Genomic DNA, 21,585 nt, shown 5'->3' on the forward strand with positions numbered 1-21,585 from the left:
GGCACAGTCAGTTAGTGTCCAACTCTTGATTTCAACTCAGGTCATGATCTCAGGGTCATGGGATTGAGCCCCATGTTGGGCTCCAGACTGCTGAGCATGGAGTCTGCTAGGAATTCTCTCTGTCCCTCCCTCTGCCCCTCCCTCATGCCCACATGTGCACATTCTCTCTTTCTCTCTTAAAAAAAAAAAAAAAAAAGGAATTCCTTTCTTTATGTTATAGGTTTTTGGTTTTTGGTTACCATTTAGGATCACATATAACATTTTATGTGTATAGCAGTTTGTATCAGATTGGTGATTGTTTAAGTTTGAAACCATTCTAAAAGCACTAAATTTTTACTACACCCACGTTTTGTATATATGATGCCACACTTTACATCCTTTTATTTTGCAAATCCCTTGACTGATTTGTATAGATGTAATTGACTTTACCACTTCTTTGCATACTAGTTTTATAAGTGATAAATCTACTCTTACTACATATTTGCATTTTCCTGTGAAATTTTTTCCTTTCACAGTTTTCTTACTCATTATGGACTTCTCTTTCTACTCAAAGAATTCCCTTTAACATTTCCTATAAGGCTGGTTTAATGGTGATGTGCTCCTTTAACTTTTGTTTGGGAAACCATATTTCTGTCTATTCTGAATGGTAATCTTGTTGGGTGGAGTATTCTTTGTTGAATGTTTTCCCTTTCAGTACTTTGAATGCATCATGCACCTCCCTTTTGGTCTACTAAGTTTCTGCTGAAAAATCAGCTCATGGCCTTGTAGGATTTCCCTTATATGTAACAGTTTTCTTTTCTCTTGCTGCTTTTAAGATTTCCTCTTTATCATTACTTTTTGCCATTTTAATTATGTGTCTTGGTGTGGACCTGCTTCGGTTCATCTTGTTAGCAACCTTCTGTGCTTCCTGGATCTGGATGTCCATTTTCTTCCTCAGATTAGGGAAGTTTTCAGCTATTGTTTTTTCAGATGAGGTTTCTGTCCCCTTCTCTCTCTCCTCTCCTGAGATCCCTATAATGCAAATGTTATTACACTTGATGGTGTGGCAGAGTTCCCTTAACCTAATCTCCATTTTTGTTATTCTTTTTTTTTTTTTTTTTCCTTTTTGCTGTTCTCCTTAGTGGCTTTCCATTACCCTGTCTTCCAGATTGCTGATCTGTTCTTCTGCCTCCTCTAATTTGCTGTCAATTCCCTTTGTGTATTTTTCTAAGATTTTATTTATTTATTTGACAGACAGAGATCACAAGTAGGCAGAGAGAGAGGGAAGCAGGCTCTTTACTGAGCAGAAAGCCCGATGCGGGGCTCGATCCCAGGACCCTGGGATCATGACCTGAGCTGAAGGCAGAGACTTTAACCCACTGAGCCACTCAGGCGCCCCTCCCTTTGTGTATTTTTAATTTCAGTTATTTTGTTCTTCTGACTATATATATCTAATTCTCTTTGTTGACATATAGTTATATATGTATCATTTCTTTGTTGAAGGTCTCACTGAATTTTTTCTTAAGTCTAGTATCTTTATGACTGTTACTTTGAGTTCTTTATCAGGCATATAATTTATTTCCATTTCTTTTTTTCTTTCTTTTTTTTAAAGTGGGTGTCAAGCCCAATGTGGGGCTTGGACTCACAACCCTGACATGAAGACCTATGCTGAGATCAAGAGTCAAGCACTTAACTGACTGAGCCACCCAGGCACCCCTAACTTATCTCCATTTGCTTTAGCTCTTTTGTTGTGGCTTTGTACTGTTTTTCATTTGGGACACAGTCTTCTGTCTCTTTGCCTTTTGTGGATGCACTGGGCAGGGTTTGGTCCTTGTGTTGTTAAGGGGCCAATGTGGGGGCCACTGATTATGGTTGGATAGTGTCAGCAGTCAGACCAGGTGACTGTCCTCAACTTGTCTGTTGGTCTGTATTCACACTGACCTGCAGGGTGCTCTTCTCACACTGTCCCCTGAAAGGCTTTCGTTTGTGGGCAGGGTGGGCCATCAGAACAGATGCCTTCTCCCAGTCCAGGACTAATCAGAAGGGCATATTCTCTGCACTGCTAGCTATGAGGTTTGTTGCTGGGACTGCAGGCACACCGGTGTGTGATTATATTCCCCGCTTCCCAGGACAGGAGTCACTTTGAAGTTGCACTGGTCCTTGTTGGGGTAGCTTCCAGGGAGAGTTGGGGCAGGTTCCAGGGAGAGTTGGGGCAAGAGCTGCTTTGAAGGCACACCTGCCGAGTGGGTCAGGTTGGGAGGGGTGGATCCAAAGCAGAACATTTGCAGGGTGCCTGATACTAACAAGATAGGTAGAGAGTGTCCTTGCTGGTTCCTGTAAGTGATCGGCTATCTAGGCTTGGGTAGGGTGAGAGAAATGGTGCCCACCAGCATTTTTGTTTTTGGAGAAGTCTCCTAAGGATCCCTGTCCCTCTAGTGCCCTTCTGAGATTAGTGAATAAACCTTCATTATATCCAGGTACTTTTCAAACTGCTGCTTCTATGCTGCATCTTGCTAGGTTATTTGTTATGCTGGCCCTTTAAGGGTGGAGACTGTTTATTAATCTCCCTCTGGGGTGTCTCCCAGAGCTATGCTGGCTGATTTTTTTTTTTAAAGTACCTAGAGTTAAGCCCTGCTTATTGCAAAAACACCCTGAATTAAGCCCCACTGGTTTTCAAAGCCAAATGTTATGAGAATTTGTCTTCCAAGGGGCTCCAAGTTTGGAGTGTTTAGGGTGGGGTCTGATTCTTCCACTTCTCTCTGCTTGTGGTATCCCTTTTGTTTGTGGTTAGTCTCTGAGAGAGGGTTGGTGGGAATGGGAGGGAAGGGTGAGCAGGAGAGGTGCGGGTGGGGACCAGAGTTTGGTTCCCAATTATGTTTCTGCATCTCCTACCCTTTGATGTGGAAAGTCTGTTCTGACAGTCTTTGGGTGGTTTTCAGAGTTAGCTGCACTTGTGTAGCTCTATCTTAGTGTGTCTTGGGACAAGGTGAGCTCAGGATCCTCTTACTTAGCCATTTTCCCAGAACCCCATTAGTCTTTTTTTCTTTGTTGCTTTTTCCTGCTTTGTAAAATTACACTCAGATAATTTATTGAGATTGTTTTCAGCCTATGTCACTCTTTTGAAGCAGCCCTTTTAAAAGCCATCAATAATCCAATTATAAAATCCTTAGTCATTTTACTGAGCAGTTTCCAATACCTGGTACCTAATATCTCTTTCCTTAGCTCCCATGTTATTACACTATCTTGGTTTTCTTCCTACTCTTCTGGCCATGATTTTGCTGACTTTTCTTCCTTCTGCTTCCTAAATTTACAAATTCTTGAGATTAATTTTTTAGTCCTTTTTTCTTTCTTTCTTTCTTCCTTTTTTTTTTTTTTTTAAGATTTTATTTATTTATTTGACAGAGAGAGAGAGCTCACTTGTGCTCACAAGTAGCCAGAGCGGCAGGCGGAGGGAGAGGGAGAAGCAGACTCTCCACTGTGCAGGGAACCCTATTCAGGGCTTGATCCCAGGACCCTGGGATCATGACCTGAGCCAAAGGCAGCCGCTTAACCAAGTGAGCCAGTCCTTTTTTTTTTTCTTAACGTTTTTTTTCTTAATAACCTCATCGACTCAGACTGTATTAGCTTTACCACTATTTGGGGGGAACTTCTAATATTTCTGTCAACTTCCATTTTCACATTTTTAATGTACATTTCTTTCTGACTGTCTTGCTGAATTCTTCAACCTAGTATGCATGTATAAGGTCGTTATTTTAGCCTAGTACTAGTATTCAATCCTAATACTCCACTATTTCTGTTTATTTCAACTGTTATTAGATACCTTTCAAGGCCAGTGTCTTAGTTATGAGGCCTTGCTGAGCTCCATTCCCTCTCCCTTATTCAGGCTGTTAACACACCAGATAGAGTCTACTAGTTGTGATTATCAAGACATTTTTGTTTTTCTCCCATTGACACCAACCTAGATAAAAATCTTAATTGTCTCACATCTACTCTGGTCTTCCTTTATTTTTTCCCCTTCAGATGATTCTCCATTCCATTACCAGACCAATCTTTGTTCAGAGGAAGTGTGAGTACTTGCTACCTGCTAGTGCTCTGCTACATTCTAATGTCGCAAAATTTATTAACAGCCCAGTAGAGATAGAGACAGATATGTAGAAGTTATGACATAGTAAATGCTATAAACAATGTAATACAGAGGGAGCCATAAATTCTTCCTCAGGAAGATAGGAAAGGCTTTAGAGGAAAAGTAACTTTTGGACTGGTTCTTGATGGATAAATAGTTTTCTAGAAGGAGAAGGGTATTTCAGATGGGGAAGTGTGTATATATGTTTATATACATACATATATATATATATATATATATATGCATAAAAAATCAATGATGTATATAAGGAAATGTGTTAACTTTCAGTGTGGCTGGAAGAATTGTTCTTAAGGGAGGTAAAAATGTAGTTTAGAGCCAGATTGCAAAAGACATTGTAGGCTATATTAAAGAATTGGAGTTTCATCCACACTGGAGTATAGCAAAATTTTAAAGCAGATGCTGTTAGATTTTTACTTTTGGTGGCTCTGTGAAGCATAGAATATACTGTTTTGATCCTATTGCTCCCTGTTGATTATTGAAGTAATAAAGCGTAATCCCTTAATTTCGTATTCAAAGTTCTTTTGCTGTTCTCCATGACTTTCTTGCATATACTATATGCTTTAGCTAATTTGCGCTACTTACTAGCATGGGAAAAGTCCTTGTGCTTTTATGCTTTTGCTTGATTATTGAACTTTCCAAAGCAACTGGAAGTGAAGCCTTTTCCTCTCAGCTAGAGATGAATACTATATTCTCTGAGCTATATTGAGCTATATATATGAGAATACTATATTCTCTGTATTCCACCTGTGGCAATCAATGAATACACTGAAATCATAGCTTGGTAATTAAGAAGCGTTGGAGCCACAAGACCAAGATTTAAATACTAGTTGTGTCATGTACCGTTTGTGTGACTCTGGACAAGCTACTGACTCTTTCTAAACCTTTCTTATGTTTTATTTTCTAAAGATTTTATTTATTTACTTGAGAGAGAGAGAGAGAGAGTTCGCGCATGCACACATGCACAATGGGGGAGGAAGGGCAGAGGGAGAGGGAGAAGCAGGCTTTCCGCTGAGCAGGGAGCCTGTTGTGGGGCTCCATCCCAGGACCCGGGGATCTTGACCTGAGCTGAAGGCAGACGCTTAACTGACTGAGCCACCCAGGTGCCCCCTTTCTTCTGTTTTAAATAGGAATAATAAAACTTACATCATTAATCTCACATACTTCAATGTGAAAAAGAAATGAGGTAATGATTATAAAACCTTCAGCTTTACAGTATTACACACTGTTACTACTATTGCAGTATACTGTATAGAAAGAGTAAGAAGAATCTGGTGCTGGAATAATGTCTGAAGGTGAAAGCATAGGCAGTGGCAGCCATGGCATTTTAATATTGAGGACAAAGTTCTAATAAATACCACCTTATGCGTTAGGAAGAAAAGGAAGAACCCCAAGAGTAAAGAGAATTAGCAATTTCTTGTCCTACTTGGTGTGCTGATTGTCAGTATGATGTACACAGTGGTCACCATTGTGCTGCTTGTCATTTGCAACTCTTTCCTGTGGCTCTTAGGAGTTGCTGCCTCTACTTGGTGTGTGGCATTGGTGGCCACATAAATTGTGGCCTTACATAAATTGGAATTTGAATAAACATATTGTGCTAAAGGCAAGTTATTCGATAAGCCATTATCTTAATTTTTATACTTTATAACTCCTTTAACATGTGTAAACTAGGAAAATTTCCATAACAGGTTGACTGCTGAAATTCGAGTCAGAAAGTATAGCCATCATTCCCCCTTACAGGATAATCCTTTCTAAAATTTGGCTGTAGACCTGTCTGCCTCCTCTGTCACATAACCAAATCTCCCATTTCCTGTTACTGCCTTTCCCCTGTCTTCCACATGGTGAGTGCCCTCACTTTGCCCTCTTGTTTTGTTGCAGAATTCTCCTCAGGTCCATCCTCTCCCATAGTGCAATGAATTTAAAGTTGTCCCCTTCTCTCCCACCAGTTCCAGTCCCTTCTGATTTTGATAGAGGTTGGGTAAGAGTAAATTGATAAACCATTTACATTAAGGCTTTGTATTCCTTTGTGGCTATTCAACAGGTGAGGCTTCTACTCTCAACTTTTCCTTGTGCCTTAAGGCAGTGCTTGCACAATTATGGTCTGTGGATGGCTAGTATGAGAATTTTGGGGTAGTGTTGTTTAAAATGTTTATATTCTGAGGGTGCCTGGGTGGCTCAGTGGGTTAAAGCCTCTGCCTTCGGCTCAGGTCATGATCTCAGAGTCCTGGGATTGAGCCCCGCATCGCATCCGCCCCGCATCGGGCTCTCTGCTCAGCAGGGAGCCTGCTTCCCCCCTCACTTTGCCTGACTCTCTGCCTACTTGTGATCTCTCTCTGTCAAAAAAATAAATAAAATCTTAAAAAAAAAAAAAGTACGGATTAGAGAGCTCACATGGTCAAGGGAAGGGTATATCCTTGCTTTTGTCTTTTGCCAAGACAGCTCCCTGATACTGATTAGAACTGTTTCCTCACTATGTAGACCTAGACATGAAGGTAAGGGACAAGATAGTTATGTCTTTCCAGGCATTTGGAATGGCAGATACCAGGCTTGTGTGAGTACATATTTATATAACATGCATGCCCTAGCACCAAATATTTGGAATATATACTACTACAAGTATAAATGACTAATGGTCTGTATTTCTATTTTCAAAGAGATTTTTCAAACAGTAATGAATTTTTATTTTTTTGTTTGTTTATTTTGTGGAGCCCAGGGTAGTGCCTGGGCTTGAACTCACTCTGAGATTAAGACCTGAGCTGAGATCAAGAGTTGGAAGCTTAACCGACTGAACCACCCAGTTGCCTCCATATCTTTTTTTTTTTTTTTATAAATTTTTCTATTCTTTTTTGTAAAGGGACTTTCTTTTATAGTATACACACATTACTGTGCTTTTAACTAAGCTGCTTAGGTTAGCAAAAGGAAATTAGTTGGCACTGTTAGATTGAGGAAGTAAGCATTGTAAATAGTTTTATATAGTTTTGCTATTAGAGTTTTTAGAAATAATTTTGTAAGGGATGCCTGGGTGGCTGAGTTGGTTAAGCATCTGTCTTTGACTCAGGTCATGATCCCATAGCCCTGTGATCAAGTCCTTTGTCAGCCTTCTGCTCAGCAGAGAGCCTGCTTCTCCCTCTGCCTGCCACTTCCCCTGCTTGTGCTTACTTGAGCGTTCTCTCTCTCTCTCTCTGACAAAATAAGTAAATAAAATCTTAAAAAAAAAAAAGCAATAATTTTGTAGGACCTGTAGACTAGATATGATAATTAAATTTATTTTAAAGTGTATACATTTTAAATTAAGTTTAGAATAGTTTTCTCCCCTCATTAGCCCCTTATATTTCTAATGGTAACTCAGCTTCAGTTTTTTTTTTTTTCCCCCAAATAAAAGAAGTTAGTGGGATTATTATTTCAGTTGTAGGAATTTTCTGTAGCTGGTTTTTCCAGAGATATATTTGTTTTATTGATCAAATCTTGATATGTTTCTCAAAACATTTTTACTTCACTTTCATAATTTCCTTTAGGTTTTCTGGGTCTTGAGGTATAAGGATTTTTTACTTTTATACATATTGTACTACATATGGGATTAATATGAGTTTATCTGATACTGAGCATGGTTTGTTAGAAATCCAGCATTAAATTTGGTTTTGGCTCATATCGTGATCTCAGGGTTGTGAGACCCAGCCCTGCAGGAGATTCCATGCTGGGTGGGGAGTCTGCTGGAAATTCTCTCAATCCCTTGTCCTCCGCCCCTCTTTCCACTTGAATGTACACTTGAACTCTCTCTCTCTCTCAAATAAATAAATCTTAAAAAAAAAAAATCCAGGATCGAGGCTTAAGTTTTGTACTTTGGTTTTTATTTTCTAAAATCTCTGAGAACGTAATATCTTTTTCTTATTGTTTAAACTGGAAAAGATAAAAATGTGGTTTTCATCTGAACTAAGTAGTGAAGAATCTTTTATTAGAATTTTGATTATTGGAATTATTTTGGGAAAAAATTGTTTTTAGTTATCACTAAGCTGAATTTTTTATTGCAAAGTCAAAATAAAATTAGGATAAAGCATATTTTCCTTTTCTATATTTTCTCATGAAAAAAAATGATTAGAAATAGTAATGGTAGAAGCCATGCCTTTGTATCAGGATGCTTGCAATTTATTAGAGGAGTAGTCTGACTATGTATATGCAGAGATTTAAAAGTGAGTATCTCCCATTTTTAAGAAAGGATCTCTGGGTTTCATAATAATAATGATGTTAAATCTAAATATTTCAGTAAAGATTGTGCAGACAGCAGCATGGGGAAAATGCAGAGTACTGAATATGTATATCATGGAAGAATACTGCCACCTTGTGTATACATGATGCTATGTTAAATCTCTTTTCTTTTGTTAACGCCAGCTAATAATACAAAGTGCTTCTTCAGCATTTGGTACTATGGTTAGTTAAGTAAATGTGTAAAACATTTGTTTTATTTTTTTTTTTTTCATTTTTCATGTAGTAAAATCAACCCAACTTTTCTTTTTTCTTGGCAGGAGGAGGGATCTTATATTTTTAAGACATTAAATTTGGTGTAGTTAGCTCTGAGAATTGGAAAGTCTGAGGGATCAGTTTGGTTAATTGATCTCTGGGGCTGGTGGAAAATTGAATAATTTTATTTGAATCTTATGGAATGTTGATGATTCTTTGATCATTCTTCATTTTAACGCTTGCCGTGCTTTGGGATCATTATTCTGAATGCCAGAATTCATTATACTATAGATAAAGGAAGTAAGGGCATTTGGCTTACTGACACAACCATCGTCCTTGATTTTTAAATGTCAAGTGCAGAAGAATGACTATAATAATAACTTGGAATAGTGCTTTGAGAAATATTGATGTGATGAAAGAAGAGTTCCTTTAAATCATTTTGGTTACTTGAGGGCATGACTTAGTGGGTTTTGGATATCACAAGACTGAGGGTTCACTTTCTGATGCTCACAACTAGCTTAGCTGTGTGTGTAATCATGAGTGCTTCTCTGGGCATAAGTTTCTTCATCTGAAAACTGAGCAGTTGAACTGGGTGATACCTGAGGATATTTTTAGCTTTAGAATTCTATGGCTGTTAAGTTTTACTATTTTTTTTTTAAAGATTTATTTATTTATTTATTTGACAGACAGAGATCACAAGCAGACAGAGAGAGGGGGGAAGCAAGCTCCCTGCCGAGCAGAGAGCCCGATGTGGGGCTCGATCCCAGGACCCTGAGACCGTGACCTGAGCCGAAGGCAGAGGCTTAACCCTCTGAGCCACCCAGGCGCCCCAAGTTTTACTATTAACTTTTAAAATGTTAATGCTATAATGCTCTTCAGGTTACTTCAGGTTACTCATTATTTTCTTCTGTATAAGAAATTGTTTTGAAAGTTTAATGTATAATCAATCACATAGCTGTGTTTAACTGTCATGAAATATATTAGTAATTTGAGGGGATACTTGTATACAAAAGTTTAATATCAGAAACCTAGGAAATTTGCCTACTTTTTTATATAATATGCGGGGTACTTGAAGATACCAGAAGATTGATTTTAGGGTAACCTAGATTTTAAATATATACTATTTTCAACAACGTAACACTGTTGGGGTTGCACAAACGGATTACAAATGCCTACATTTCAACTTCTGGGAAGACTCCAAAAGTTGGTATGAATATGGTAATGATATATAAATGGTAATGGTATAAGTATCATAAGCAGAATTTTCTAGTTGAGGTGAAAAGAGAGAAAAAAATACCTTTAGCTTATAGCTGAAAACTTGGGAATTCTTTAGGCTATTACCCAACTGAAAATTTAAGACTAGTGATTCTGCAGAATGTAAATCTCTTTATTTTTGTGTGCACGGCAGCAGATATTTCCTGCTTCCCTTGATTCATTTTTCTTGTGCAGTGCTAAGAGTGAACACATGTAATCAGGTTTTCACTTTTTACTTTGAGGCCATATGGGAATAATTTTTTAAAATTCTAAACATAATTTTAAGGAAAATGATTTTCATTGTTAAGCTATGTAAACATGCCAAATTCAACATCTGTACTGAAATAATTTCCCAGTGCCAAGTGATTATAATACCAAAGCAAAATGACTATGTTGGTATTTTTGAATTTATTTTGCGTAACACCAAACTTTTATAGAGTACAGACTAAATGACAAATGTTTAAATTCACTAATAAATTGCATTTCATAAATAAACAATTTGTGCCATATTATAAAACATTAAGTAAAAATGTTAATTAAAATGTACATATCATCCTCCTGTAAGTTATTCTGGAAATACAAAGTATTAAGTAAATTATACTTCATGAAAGTGAAAAGAATATAATTATGAAAAAAGTGAAACAGATAATAACTTCAGTTGGTTTTTAGAAAATGTAATCTTAAGAAAATGGGAAGTCAGTGGTGGCATTAGCCATGAGGTTTTTCCAAAAGCTCTCTTCCAGAACCTCACTCTATAATGAGATAGGAATGTGAAATCAGAAGAAAACGTTGGGTGATAGTTCATTAACAAGCTCATCTACAAATCCAATCTCTGGATTGATATTCTTGAGACATTTTGAATAGTTTGTTTTTGTTTAGGAGCTGGTGTTATTATTGATAGTAAACTGTAGTTGTTTTTTTTTTTTAATTTTTTTTAAATTTTTAATTTTAAAAAAAGATTTTATTTATTTATTTGACACACAGAGAAGGATCACAAGTAGGCAGAGAGGCAGGCAGAGAGAGAGGGGTAAGCAGGCTCCCCGCTGAGCAAAGAGCCCGATGAGGAACTTGATCCCAGGACCCTGAGATCATGACCTGAGCGGAAGGCAGAGGCTTAACCCATTCAGCCACCTAGGTCCCCCAAACTGTAGTTTTTTTTTTTTTTTTTTAAGATTTTGTTTATTTATTTGACAGAGAGAGATCACAAGTAGACGGAGAGGCAGGCAGAGAGAGAGGAAGGGAAGCAGGCTCCCTGCTGAGCAGAGAGCCCGATGCGGGACTCGATCCCAGGACCCTGAGATCATGATCTGAGCCGTAGGCAGTGGCTTAACCCACTGAGCCACCCAGGCGCCCCCCCACCCCCAAACTGTAGTTTTAAAGAGAGCATGCCTAGTTTTCTTTTTCTTAATTTTATGTATACGTAGAGACTAGTTAATGACGGTACTTGGTTCAGTTGTGCTATGTTAATATTCTCCTTGGGTGTTTGAAAAGTCTTTGATTTGGATGAAGAATTATGATTGTAATAAAACATTTACTTGTCAGTTGACATATTTTTCTTGCTTGGGAATTATGGAGAATTAGAATGTTTTCTAATGAGTACATCTTTGTTTATTTTGACATTTTTAAATATTGAGATGTAATTGATATGTAACTAATTTCAGGTGTACAACATGATTCAAAATTTGTATATATTGTGAAAAGATCACCACAGTAAGTCTAGTTAACATCCATCACCACACATATTTACAGATTTTTTCTTGTGATATATTTTGAAATTTTAATGCAGCAAATAACCTTTTGTAGGGAAGAGTTTTCTTTAAGTATTTTTGTCATAGACTACATAATTGAATTTGCAATAAGATTTGTTTGCCCAGATATACTAGGATACCATGCTAAAACATGTAATAAATGCTGATAGAATACTTCAGTGTGTTTGCTTATTGTGTTCTGCACAGGCTTAGACCTATCTTTTCTTAGGCAATGTTAAAAATTGAATGAGTCTAGGGGCGCCTGGGTGGCTCAGTTGGTTAAATGACTGCTTTCGGCTCAGGTCATGATCCTCAATCCTGGGATTGAGTCCTGCATTGGCTCCGTGGTAAGCAGGGAGTCTGTTTCTCCCTCTGACTCTCCCCCTTCTCATGCTCTCTCTCTTTCTCTCATTCTCTCTCTCTCAAATAAATAAATAAAATCTCCTTAAAAAATTTAATGTCTTTTTTTTTTTTTTAATTTTATTTATTTCTCAGAGAGAGAGCACAAGCAGGGCCTGCTGAGCAAGCAGCCTGATACGGGACTCAGTCCCAGGATCCTGTGATGATGACCTGAGCTAAAGGCAGATGCTTAACCTACTGAGCCACCCAGGCACCCCATTGAGTCCTTGATTTTGGTGAAAATGATTTTTTTTTTTTTAATTTATTTGACAGAGAGACACAGCGAGAGAGGGAACACAAGCAGGGGTAGTGGGAGAATGAAAAGCAGGCTTCCAGCAGAGCAGGGAGCCCGATGTAGGGCTCTATCCCAGAACCCTGGGATCATGACCTGAGTTGAAGGCAGACGCTTAAGGACTGAGCTACCCATGTGCCCCAAAAATGATATTTAAGACAATGAAATACTAGCATTTTGGAAATTCAAAGTACCATATTGTTTTGGAATAATAAAAACTGGTGTAGTCATTAACTGTTATGCTGATATGTAGATTAAGATAGAAATTGGTAGTGACATGGAAGTTGGAGGATTCAGAATGTTTGTAAACCCAGCTCTCAGATTTTTTAATCTATTTTATTAAGTCTCTGCTACTAAGAGTGTCATTACTAGTGAACTGACTCTCTAAATTGGTCGTCTTCATCATAGCAGATAAATAATTGTGATTTTTCTATATATTTATAGAATAAATATATATATTTCTATATATATATATGCATCTATATGATGCATACTCTATATTTTTCTCTTATTCCTTTTTTTTTCCTTTGAATGCATTAAATTTAGTTGTTGTCCTTTGGGAAACAGATGCTGCTCATCAGAATGATTCTGTATTTAAAAATATTAACACATAGACATTTTGATATACTATTTAAATCAATGTAATATTAGTGGAATAAGGTCTTTTAAATGATTGTGAAAGTTAATATCAATGATATATTGTTCAGTTATGAGATGTTTAGCATAGGTCTAACATATTTTTTTATTATTACTAGGCAAGAAGTTATGAAATGGAATGGATGGGGATATAATGATTCCAAGTTCTTCTTCAATAAGAAAGGCCAAGTTGAGTTAACTGGGAAAAGGTAACTGGTTGCTTTATTCTTTTGTTCTTTTTTCCCCCTCTTTCTTTCTATAAAAAACTTTAAACATAAATAGCAAACATAATTATGTTAAATAGACATACGTAAAAATAGAGAGGGTAATATAATGACTCCTCCCTCCATTTAAAGTTATCAACATTTTGACATAATTGCTCCTTCTTTTGTCTGTGGTATTTTAAATTCTGGCATTGTCATGTCACTTCTAAATATTTACATATGTCTCCTTTAAAAATATAAGGACCTAATATCAGCTAATCATAATAATGTCATTATCATATTCCTCAAAATAAGAGAAATTTTATATCTGATTATCTAGTCTACATTTCTCCTGATATCTAAAATATGCCATTTTATAGGTAGTTTGAATCAGGATCCAAAAACGCCTGTAGTCGTCCTCCCACCCAATCTCATGCCATTGACTTGTTCAAAGTAACTCCATTTTTAGGACTGGGAATTTATTTTTGGGTGTGGGTTATTATGGAAGGTAAACAATTTTAGGTCTTTGTGAATATAAATAGTATTTTAATTTTTAATTTTTTAAAAGATTTTATTCATTTATTTGACAGAGAGAGCCAGAGAGCACAAAGTGGGGTGGGGGGGTTGGGGGGTGGCAGAGGGAGAGGGAGAAGCAGGCTCTCTGCTGAGCAGGGAGCCCACTGGGCTTGATCCCAGGCCCCTGGGATCATGATCTGAGCCTAAGGCAGACCCTTAACTGGTTGAGCCATCCAGGTTCCCCATAAATAGTATTTTTAAAATTAGCTTTCTGAGATACATTAGGGAAGAAGTAATGAAGAAAGAGCAATCATTTGTGTGATAACTTTGACATTTCTGAAATATTTTTGGTAATGTGTGGATAAGAATTCTGAAGAATATTTGTATTGTTATTGTTCCAGATACAGACAGAATTGTAAAATAAGTTCTTAGTTGATTTTAAGAACTGACCCTGCCAAAATTGGTGTTTTGGGTGGCTTGTCTATTGAATTTTGATACTAACTTTTGAAAGGACAGTGAGTACAAATGCGTAAGATTTGAATGCTAGCTCTATAAATTAAAAATTGAAAGTAGATAGAAACTTGGATCGGATATATTTCAAATCTGTTCCGTTATTGTGCTTTGACTTAATATCTATTGGGCATTAATATGGTTAGATTAATATTTTTGGTATGTTGATATATTGAAATATCAGCAGAAAAACTTTTATTCCTTTGGAGAAATTCTCTTTCTTTGCAACATAATCATTTCCGTTTTCTGACTTAAACATACTTTGTACCTGAAACAAAACCTCAGGAGTAGTAATTAGGGACTAATTTTAATCAAGGTATGAAATATACATTTGACATTTGCTTTTTAATAAGAGAGAGAAATATCTGTATTCTCATTCCCGTTTTTTTTTTTTTTTTATATTTTATTTATTCGACAGAGAGAGAGATCACAAGTAGGCAGAGAGGCAGGCAGAGAGAGAGAGAGAGAGGAGGGGAAGCAGGCTTCCTGCTGAGCAGAGAGCCCGATTCGGGGTTCGATCCCAGGACCCTGGGATCATGACCTGAGCCGAAGGCAGAGGCTTAACCCACTGAGCCACCCAGGCGCCCCTCATTCCCGTTTTTTAAGTGTGACTGGGCAGCATGTTGGTGGAGGCTTAGTTGAGAAATTGTATAAATCAGGTAGAAGGAATTTCTGGTTAAAATTAAATTTACCAGTGTTCTAAATATTGAGCGTTTTGTGTTTTAAATGGAATAGTGTCTAATATGGTAGAAACTTATCTATGTGGAAACTGGCTTTGCAAAATCTCCTGGGGGGAAGAGTAAATCTTCTGAACTTAGAAAATCAACTTCCTTTCCTCTCAGACACCGTCTTCATTTCTTTCTCTCTTTGGACCTAGAAAATATGGCATCTTTATTTTATGAGAGGGGACAAATTGTCACTTGTGCATGGTGCCACTGAAAGCATTAGACACCTTCTGACTTGCCTGGAGCACTGTAGGCTAGTTAGTGGTTTGTGTTGGAAGTCTGTGTGTGCGAAATGAATGATCAGTGACAGAAAATATCACAAGTAATTGTATTTTACTAGTTCCATGGATTCAGAAGCTCGTTCTTATTGCAGGTGTTCTGGCGCTTGATTTGTCAGTTTTCGCAGAGCGGATCAGGTTGTAGAGGTCTGACACATGTGCCACACTCATGATATAGTCAGGAAAAACATTAGAACCCCAGTGTATTCATTAATGTTTAGATTATTCCGTTTTCCATGTACAGAGGCCTTCATGATATTAAGATATATAGAAAATAAAATGTAAAGTTTATTGTTTGGAGAGCATAGGTTCAGAGTAAAGGGGATTCAGTGGCCTTAAGAGAGCTTTTTATCCAGGTTCTAATAGAACCAGAGAATGTATTTGTTGGACTTCTGACTTTGGAAGATTGCTGCTCCTGCCATTCTAACCAGAATTAGTTCCTTAAAGCCTTCATTTCTTTGCATTATCTCCTGAATCAGGTCCAGTGGGAAAAAAAGGAAAGAGAATGGGGTGCATCTGACTGGCAGAGCCTACGAGGGAAACCCGTAATGCAGATTTTGGGCACGTTTGTTTTAGTGGAAGGTAGCCTTGGCTTCTCACTAAGCCTCACCTAGAAGGCAATTCTCCAAATACAGAAATGGGATTTAAATGCTGTAGGATTAAATATGTACTACATAAACTATTTAATAACTAAAAACAATAATTAAATAATATTCACTTCCCATTTTAGTGCTTCCAGAAGTACCATTACGTTGTCATAGACAGGATAATAAACCGGACTGAACTGGATCATAGCTTTCTGTAAATTTAGTCTAGCCTCCTAGGGATTTCTCTGGTTTTTATCAGAAAACATTTAAACATTCTTTAAGGTAATAATAGCTATTATTTAATTGAGTGCCTGCTGAATTATCTTAAAATAACTTTAAGATGGGTAGTGGTATTTTCTTAAAAAGAATTAAGAGATTGAGGATGAGAGGTTAGATAGCTTATTTGAGGTCACTTGCTCAGCAGGAAACTGGGATTAAAACCCAAGTGTTTTTAAGCTTTGTTCTTGTGCTATTTCTATTGTACTGAGCTTCTGTAGAAAACCATATTCATCTATTACATTGATCTTGTTTTCTCTCCAAACTCTGAGAGCACTTTATAGTAGCCTTCTATCTGCTATACACTAGCACAGCAGAGTTAGTCATATTGTAAAAAATTACCCTATGAGAGAAATTCCTATTTTTCTAGTGAAGGGCATGTTGCAGACGCAAAAGGAGGTTGTGATATTCTTAAAAGAGAGTCTGACTAGAAAGGTTGAGTTATAAGAAAACACTGATTAGGCTGAACAGTATTAATTCACCCTTTTGTATTAATAATAGTAGACAGGACAATTTTTGAAATTCTTCATAAAAACTTTTTATTCTGGCATTGTAGAAGACTGGACAAATTACAGACCATTTGTTTTGTATAACTATAGAAAACATGAATAAAATATCCTAAGAAATATATAAAACAGAGCTGGGAAAAAAGGGGAATTCTTAGGTGCTGGCAACCAAGGGTGAGTGTCTGTGAAAATTTATGGGGATTCCCTTATTTCTGATCCAAAGACACTGAACAGGTAAGAAATTTTTATTAAGCAAATGTGTTCGAATGTGTATATTTTGGGGAGGGTAGCGTTAACATTTCAAACCCAGCCATTAAATTAGTATATGATATGCTGTCGAAGCGAGCACTCCAGCCATTGAATTAAAAGCAGTTATTACAAACTGTTATAGATCTTTGGGAAAAATCAGAAGTTTTTTCCTGAACACAGTCTTATCTTCTGAACATATTTACAATTTGTCAGATTATAAATCCTTAGGTTTATTAATTTGCCATTCTTACTTCTTCTAGATATAGATGAATTGAGTCCTCCTGGGTTTAAACAGCAGAAGGCAATACGTATTGTCAGAGCTAATGCTACATTTTTCTACAAACTAAAATTTTTGGAAAGTGTCCTTATTCATTGACTTTAAAGGTATTAAATATTAATTGGTGCTTACAAAGCAAAAGTTAGTGCTTTAAATGGAGAGAATTTGTTTGGGTTTATGTACTTTCTATTTTCAGTGACATAATTTTTCATTAAAGTTTGTCTGATTATAAAAAGATTTTTAAATTGCTTAGCAATTATTATGGAACTCACTCTGAGAATAGAGGTCATGCCTACTACTATCTTGCTGCCTCTGTGCACAGCCACAGAGTGAGAGTGCTTTGTCTTTAGTCACAGTAAATCCTGATGTTCACCTCCTTCTTGGATATTTATGTTCACAGGATTTTCTTTCCACACAATGATTTCTTTGGTCTTGAATGCTTCCCCTGGTTCTATATCTTCTACAATATTGTTAATTCTATCCTGACGGGAGGTGGAAAGTTGATCTCACCTTGTATTTACAATATGAACCATTCCTTAAAATTCTCAAACTCATCTTCAGTCTTGATTAAAGATCCATTCGGGAGCCACCTGTTTCAATAATTGATAGAGGTACCTGGCTTTCCTCATACCATATTTCTGGCAAAAGTTGCATGTTTCTTGCCCATATATTCATCCTATTAATCAAGTGTCTTTGTAGCTTTGAGTAAACAAAGTTGTAAATTAATTTCTTCCTTCCTTCCTTCCTTTCTTCCTCTCCTTTCCTTTCTTTTTTCTTTTCTTTTCTTTTCTCTTCTTTCTTTCTTTCTTTTCTTTTTTCCTGCCTTCCTTGCCTTCCTGCCTTCCTTCCTTCCTTCTTCTTGGTTGTAAGTTTCTTAAGAACAAAAGTTGTAATACCAAGTCTTTGTGTCCTGCAATACTCAGTACAGTCTTACAAGTGTTAAATGCTTGTTTATAGTTTTGAATGTAAATCTAAATTATTTTACTGTAATGTAATAAGCAAGTTATTACCTGGCTATTTCTTGAATTAAAAGCCTCTTATTCCTTTAACTTTTCTTAAAATGTTTCTTTTCAGTTAATTTACTTCTTTGACTTCAAAGTTTTCATTTTTACTTCATGATATTTTTTTTTTTTTTTTTTTTAAATCAGCCCGCAGGTTTTTTTTTTTTTTTTTTTTTTTTTTTTTTTAAGATTTTATTTATTTGACAGAGAGAGATCACAAGTAGACGGAGAGGAAGGCAGAGAGAGAGAGGGAAGCAGGCTTCTTGCTGAGCAGAGAGCCCGATGTGGGACTCGATCCCAGGACCCCGAGATCATGACCCGAGCCGAAGGCAGCGGCCCAACCCACTGAGCCACCCAGGCGCCCCCTACTTCATGATATTTTATGAGATTTTTGGAATGCTTGGCAATATGCTAGGCTTTATGATTATTGAGTCAGGCTTCCTTCACTATTTTTCAAATCCCAGGGCATTAGATGCAAGACAAAGTACAGTTGAAAGGTTTATATTCTGACATGACTTTTTGAACCATATGTTTTGTGCAGAATTGTAGATAATGGAGCAAAGTCTCTCTCTCTCTCTCTCTCTTTTTTTAAAGAAACAATTTTTCTTTTTTCTTAAAGATTTTATTTATTTGAGAGAGAGTGAGTGTGCATGTATGAGTGGGGGTGGGGCAGAGGAAGAGGGAGCAGGCTCCTTGCTGAGCAGGAGCAGGGCTTAATCCCAGGACCCTGAGATCATGACCTGAGCTGAAGGCAGATGCTTAACCAACTGAGCCACCCCAGCACCCTGATAGTGGAGCAAAATCTTAAATCAAGTATTTTGCCACACAAGATAACTTCTTTAGAGTCCAAAATACTGTGCATTCAGATGTGAAAATATATTGTGTTTGTCTTAATGGTAGAATGTAATTTTAAATTTTATACATGGCAGTAACACCAACTCTATATCTATTAATTCAATTATCTTGAAGGTGGTCACTTTTTTATTTTATGGATAATGTTATTTGTGAATTAAGGGAGTCACAAAGGTCTGAATATGATTCTGTCATGAATATCAAGGGTCCAATATATTTTATGGAGACCCAAATTAATTGTACATTTAACATATAAAGACCCAGCATTAAAACCTAATAGTTCCAAATTGGTCTTTTGGTAGGACATTACTAACATATAATGCCATATCTGGTAACAACCAGCTTTCCAGAATTTGTACTTTACCTCAGTTGAAATGAGGAAGATTTTATGTTGAATGACTATCTGTCATTGTTTTAGCTATGAGCCCCATATTCTCTTTCATTTCAATTTCCTTTTTTTTGTTGTTTTAAGATTTTATTTATTTATTTGACAGAGAGAGATCACAAGTAGGCATAGAGGCAGGGAGAGAGGGGTCGGGGAGCAGGGAGCAGGCTTCCTGCTGAGCAGAGAGCCTGATGTGGGGCTCAATCCTGTGACCCTGAGAGCATGACCCGAGCCAAAGGCAGAGGCTTAACCACTGAGCCACCCTGCACCCCTCATTTCTATTTCTTTAGATTTATGAAAAAGGTATTATGATATAGTACTTTAAACACACCATTTCAGTTTGATTTTTATTTAGCACTTGTGATTTTTTTTTTTTTTTTTTTTTTAAACGTAAAGAAACTGGCAGGGGTGCCTGGGTGGGTCAGCCTCTGCCTTCAGCTCAGATCATGATCTCAGGGTCCTGGGACTGAGCCCTACATCGGGCTTTCTGCTCAGCAGGGAGCCTGCTTCCCCCTCTCTCTCTCTGCCTGCCTCTGCCTACTTGTGATCTCTCTCTCTCTGTCAAATAAATAAATAAAATCTTTTAAAAACAAAACAAAACAAAGTTACTGGTTTGATTAAAACATATGTGTTCTTCAAGTTTTTTCCTTTCTCTGTCATTTTTGTTTTGTTAATGTTTATGTAAAGACTGATTTGACAATTTTAGATAGGATTTTTGTTGTATAATTTGAAGTTAACATGAGGAGTGACACCCACTCAACCCTTGCTGTGTAACTGTTAAAATTATGTGACAAAATGAGTGCTTTTTGTCACTTTCAGTTAAGCATTCCTTTGGATGGGGCCTAATACCAGCTTTTTACATGTTGAATTCTGCATTATTATAAACATATATTTAATTTTGAACAGAGTTTATATATTACCCACTGGCTCTTTAAAATTTCTTTGTGATATCAAAGTAATCTTTTGAGGCTAGTTGCTAAATGCTTTGTCGTTACTCAAGTTCTGATGAAATGAGTGGGAAATAACCTTTTGAGCAAACATTATACTTTGAACTTTTTAAATAACTTGCCTCACATCGATGTTAAAACCAGTTTATTGTTTATTCTGATTCATTGTCAGTATTTAATCATTATTTATTTATTTATTTATTTATTTTTAAAGATTTTATTTATTTATTTGACAGAGAGAGAGATCACAAGTAGGCAGAGAGGAAGGCAGAGAGGGAAGCAGGCTCCCTGCTGAGCAGAGAGACCGATGCGAGGCTCCATCCCAGGCCCCTGGGATCATGACCTGAGCTGCAGGCAGAGGCTTTAACCCACTGAGCCACCCAGGTGCCCATGCTTAATGATTATTTTTAAATTGTTTTTTGATCTGGAATGGGTAGTGACTATTAGAGTATTTCTTCTTTTCTCCATTTAAATACACACACACACACACACACACACACACACACATACACACACGCAGGAAATAAAGATTGCCGTAGATCCATTTAAACTATCATCTTGGAAAAAATTAATTTTGATGTTACTTCATGTCAGCTACAGAGATCAATTCCAGATAGACTGTAGACCTAAATGTAGAGGCTAAAACTGTAAAATTGCTAGGAGAATATGCAGAATGTTTTTCTGAATTTAAGGTTGTCAAAAAGTAGAGAACAAAAAGTGTTAACTTTTATAACAGAAGAAAAAAATGAATCAGTTAGATAATACTAAAATATAAAACTTTATTTTCTTTGAAAGACTCCACTAAGAGAATGAAAGGCAAGTCATAAAGCAGAAGAAAATATTTAATACATACGTCTTTGATTTCAGAATATGTAAATAATTCTTATATATCGATGAGAAAACAATAGTAACCCAATAGGAAAATGAGCAAAAGATGAACTGGCATTGAAAACAATATTCATGTATCTATTATCCATTTGGATAGAAACTCAAACCCATACGTAACCAGTGAAATTCAAACTAAAATGGTTAAGAGATTACCAGTAGAGTGTTTCTCATTCCCAGCACGAAGTGTGGGAAGGATGTGGAATAAGTCCATATAGCACTGTTAGTGGTAAACATGTTGGAAAACTTATCTACCAATATCTACTAAAGTTGAACATATGCATAGACTATGGCCTGGAAGTTCCACTCTAGTTATATACCTGTCAGAAAAATGTGGTACATTCTTGAGAAAACAAGTTCAGGAATGTCTCTGCATGCACCTTAAACACTGTTGTCTATCGACAATACAGTGGATAAAGAAACCTGTGTTATACTCTCACAGTGGAATTAAGCCATGGAAGTGAATGAATGTTAACAAGATTTA

At 36.7% G+C, this 21,585-nt stretch overlaps 1 protein-coding gene across 1 annotated transcript in view; it reads left to right on the plus strand.

The window, feature by feature from the left end:
- The window catches only part of AGPS (alkylglycerone phosphate synthase), a 142,264-nt gene that overhangs the window by 17,994 nt on the left and 102,685 nt on the right, over window positions 1–21,585 (plus strand). Inside the window, exon 2 of the mRNA XM_047722274.1 lies at window positions 13,024–13,113. Coding sequence (XP_047578230.1) covers window positions 13,024–13,113 — 90 coding nt within the window. The remainder of the gene's footprint in view (window positions 1–13,023; window positions 13,114–21,585) is intronic.

Source organism: Lutra lutra, chromosome 3, assembly GCF_902655055.1.
Source record: "Lutra lutra chromosome 3, mLutLut1.2, whole genome shotgun sequence".
In the NCBI taxonomy this organism is placed as follows: domain Eukaryota; kingdom Metazoa; phylum Chordata; class Mammalia; order Carnivora; family Mustelidae; genus Lutra; species Lutra lutra.